General features: G+C 39.1%; 1 protein-coding gene across 1 annotated transcript; it reads right to left on the bottom strand.

Annotated features, from left to right (window-relative positions):
- Positions 1-3071: 3071 nt before the first annotated feature.
- LOC107299249 (olfactory receptor 5V1-like) lies at positions 3072-4022 on the bottom strand. The gene has a single exon (XM_015828612.2). The coding sequence runs from the start codon at positions 4020-4022 to the stop codon at positions 3072-3074; it is 951 nt and encodes a 316-aa protein (XP_015684098.2).

Here is a 4022-nt window from a genome sequence, read left to right on the forward strand (position 1 = left end):
CCTTCCCCAAAATGCCTTAAATTACACCTCCCCATTCTGCAGTTCGAGATTAAACATTAGGAAACCAAAATGTGTTTAGCTTATTAGTTGAGTGTTTGTCAGAACTGTGGATAAAATCTACTCTCTTCTGACATTGACCCAAGACAAGTGATTCATTAAAGAATAGGACTGAAGACAAACTAGACCCACTGATCTTCATCTGTTGGCCTCCAGATGGATTGGGCTGCAGTCCCTATATTTCCCCATATGTCCATAAGGAAAATCCTGCACATCAAAGAGGGCACCAGAACATAGAAGATGACATTACAAAATGTCTAATGATATAAAATTACTCTTCCAAGAACATGAAGTCACTTGCCTTTCTTGTTTCTCCTGTCTGTGTTAATACAGTAACAAAGGATGAAGAATTTCTGTGAAGTCAAGCAAAATACACTCATGGCTCCTCAGGCATCAAATTAACAATCTTTGATTCAATCATCAAAGTCTTCACTACCTCTTCCTCTTTAATAAATGCTAATGACAGCATCAAGACAAAGAGTCTGTTTAGGGGCTCCAAGGTCTCCAAGGAATTTGGTACCAGTTGGATTTGAGTTTCATTGGAACTGAAGTGCGCTTGGTTAATTTTTTTTTTTAAGATACAACAATATCAAATGAAAATAGTGACCTTACAATCCTATTAATCTATAAGAAATAATATCCTTTGAGTTCAAAGGGACTTTCTGCAGAAAAGTACAAACATTGTTGAAATATTAATGATATCTATCTCCAATTTAACTCAAAGAACTACACTTATTCAAGCAAACCCACTGTTTGTTTCCTTGGAACTGGGTTTCTTCAAAAGGTTATTTCCATTGTGCAGCTCTCATCCATATCAAGCATTCTGTGTGTATATGTGACACTTTCTGTATAGAGATTTTAAATCTCCAGTTGTGACTGGGCACAAACATAATAAAATAAGATCTTACTTACAGTATTATTTTCATTTCCCCCTGTCTTGTTTTCAAAGGAAAGTGTCCCTTATTCATCTGTTATCCAGAGTTTGGACATTGGTGACCATTATAACAGAAAGACAAATGACGCTCTGAGCTTTTTATCTTATGAATTACACAACTGCAATTTCTGCCATGCCTTCTGCATGGATAAAAGTTGCCACCTTCTACTCCCCCACCATTCCAATATTCCAGATAATCTATCTCTGCCTGTCTTGTTTTTTTTTAAAAAAAAAATCTGTTATTTTGTATTTATCCATTGATTTCTTATAAAGCATTTTGGCTTCTGCAAGACAAACAGCCCAAACCACAGCACAAGGTAGTTTTGTCTAGCAAAATGGGATGAGGGAGGACTATTAACATTGCTATGAACTCTTAAAGGAAATGTGGGAAATAAATCTAAAAAATAAGTGCATGCACACATACATACGATAGATTCTTAAAAGGGGAACTTTTTAGCACAAAATTGCTTCTAGTGTTGAGTGAGAGATTATTTTTTTTTGTCTGTTTGTTTGAATGAATTGAAATTGCTGCTAATGTGGTCCTTCATATATTGTATCTTTTGTTTATGCAAAAGTCTGCAGTAAATAAGGTTTCTTTTACAAATCAAGTTCCCAGTGACCTCATGAACATGTCTATGTTGTTCTCCTTGAAATTACATGAAAGTAGTTTATCATAGTCTTCTTCTATTTTTTGATTTGGTTTTAATTTTTTTTCTTTACCACTTAGTCAAGCCCCCTGCTCTGAGATTTTCTGATGGTCTCCCCTACAGCTATTAATCCCATGCACGTTTACCTAGCTATCCTAGCCATGGTGGCATATGGTTAGAATGCAGTATTGCAGGCTAGCTCTGCCCATTGCCAGGAGTTCAATCCTGACCAGTTCAAGATTGTTTCACCTTTCCATTCTTCCAAGGTCTGTAAAATGAGGACCCAGATCGTTTGGGACAAAATGCTGACTCTGTAAACCTCTTACAGAGTGCTGTCTGGCCCTATGAAATGGTATATAAGTTTAAGTGCTATTGCTATTTGTTGTGTCCTGAGCCTGCGGAAGCAGGCTCGGGACGTTGCAAGAGTCCCGGACATTTACAAAAGCTGCCCGGGACCAGACTGAGCGGCGCCGGCCTTGCGCGCATGCGCAAGGCGGGGAAAGACCGCCTTGTGATTGGTTGGAATTGCCCGGGGATCAGAGGGTATAAATAGAGGCCTGTGTGCCTCTGCTTGGGTTGTTCGTTGACTGTAGTCAGAGAATAAAGACATGTTAGAAATGCATTGCTTCAAGCGCCATTATTCTCCGGACTTAACACTATTGATTTCAGCCAAGGTCAGTCTAATATTAGACAGTGTCATTTATAGTGGCATATAGATATAAAACTGATAGTGGAAAAATATAGCATACATCTTTCCCATTGGGGACATGTAAAACTCACATATTTTAGTGTGTGTGTAATAAATGCAATAGGTATAAATTCATGTTCCTATATATTTATTCTACAACAGTCTTCAAGAGAGAATACATTATATTATAACATTTCAAGGTTTAAAATTTGAACAATCTTAGTATTAAAATGAATACACAAGCAAGTGTTTTACAGCAAATCTCCCCAGTCTGGTTTCCAAATCAGCACTGAAAACAAAAGAAAAATAGTAAAGTTGCTCAATGACCTTCTTGAAAGACTTGAATAAGATGCTCTACCGTGTGGTTGACCTGGTCTCAAGATTGAAATAAACCTCTTTCCAATATGATTGTCATCTTCTATCATGGTTGCCATTGTGAAATAATCATATCAGTGAATGGGGATGGAGAGACGCAACCATATCACCCTGATGGTAGGACAGGCCCAAGTAGTCTACCGTTTGAGGCAAAATAAAATTTCCTTTTTTCCCTATTTTCTCCCAATGGAGCAAAGGCTCAAATTATCCTACAGAAGTGATTGACTTTTTTCATCCAAGAAGAGGGAGGGTAGTGTTTATGTCTACCTATCTAAGAAAGTGGTTGTTATTAAAACTGGACAGATTGATACAAATTTTCCAATAGAAAGAGCCAGAAAAGAATTTACCAAAAAGCTGCAAAAAATATGCATCATCTTCTGATAACATTCAAGTGGAAGGGAACCCAAACTGATTTGACCAAAGCCCTTTTAACTTCCTTATTCCTCAGGCTGTAGATCATTGGGTTTATCATGGGAGTGAGAATCCCATACAACATTGAAACAATTCTGTCTTTCTTGGGTGAGTAAGTGGAAGTGGGCCGGACGTAGGTCCCAATAGTTGTCCCATAGAAGAGGCAAACGACAGCCAAGTGGGAACCACAAGTGGAAAATGCTTTTCGCCTGTCCTCAGCAGAGCGCATCCGTAAGATAGCTGAAATTATATAGATATAAGAGATCAGGGTAACTAGAAAAGCACCACCCCCTAAAACACCAGCCACAAGGAGGAGGACAAGCTCAGGGACAAATGTGGAAGAGCAAGAAAGAGCCCTAATGGGAGAGATGTCACAGTAATATTGATTAACTTTATTGGGCCCACAGAAAGATAATGTAAAGGTCAATGAGGTATGAATCATAGAATTTGTGAAGCCAGTTAGCCAGGTCCCAGCTGCCAATTGAGCACAGAGTCGCTTGCTCATAATATTGGTGTAGTGTAGGGGGGTGCATATCGCCACATAGCGGTCATAAGCCATCAGTGCAAGCAAAAAGATTTCAGTGCCCACCACATAAATCAGGAAGAAGAGTTGCAGCATGCAGCCAACTAACGATATTCTCTTGTCCTCTGACAAGAAGGTCTGGAGCATTTTTGGCACAGTGACAGTTGGACAAAGGATATCCAACAAAGATAAATTGCACAGAAAGAAATACATAGGAGTCTGGAGGTGGGCATCTGTCGCTGTTGCTATAAGAATTGCCCCGTTCCCTGCCAAAGTGGTCAGGTAGGCCAGCAGAATCACCACAAACAGAGAGATGTGCACTGCAGGGAGATCAGACAGTTCAGTGAAGTAGAAGTCCTTTACTCCTGTGTTATTAGCCATTTTCAT

This window comes from Protobothrops mucrosquamatus, unplaced genomic scaffold (genome assembly GCF_001527695.2).
Source record: "Protobothrops mucrosquamatus isolate PMUCROS unplaced genomic scaffold, P.Mucros_1.0 scaffold4726, whole genome shotgun sequence".
NCBI lineage: Eukaryota > Metazoa > Chordata > Lepidosauria > Squamata > Viperidae > Protobothrops > Protobothrops mucrosquamatus.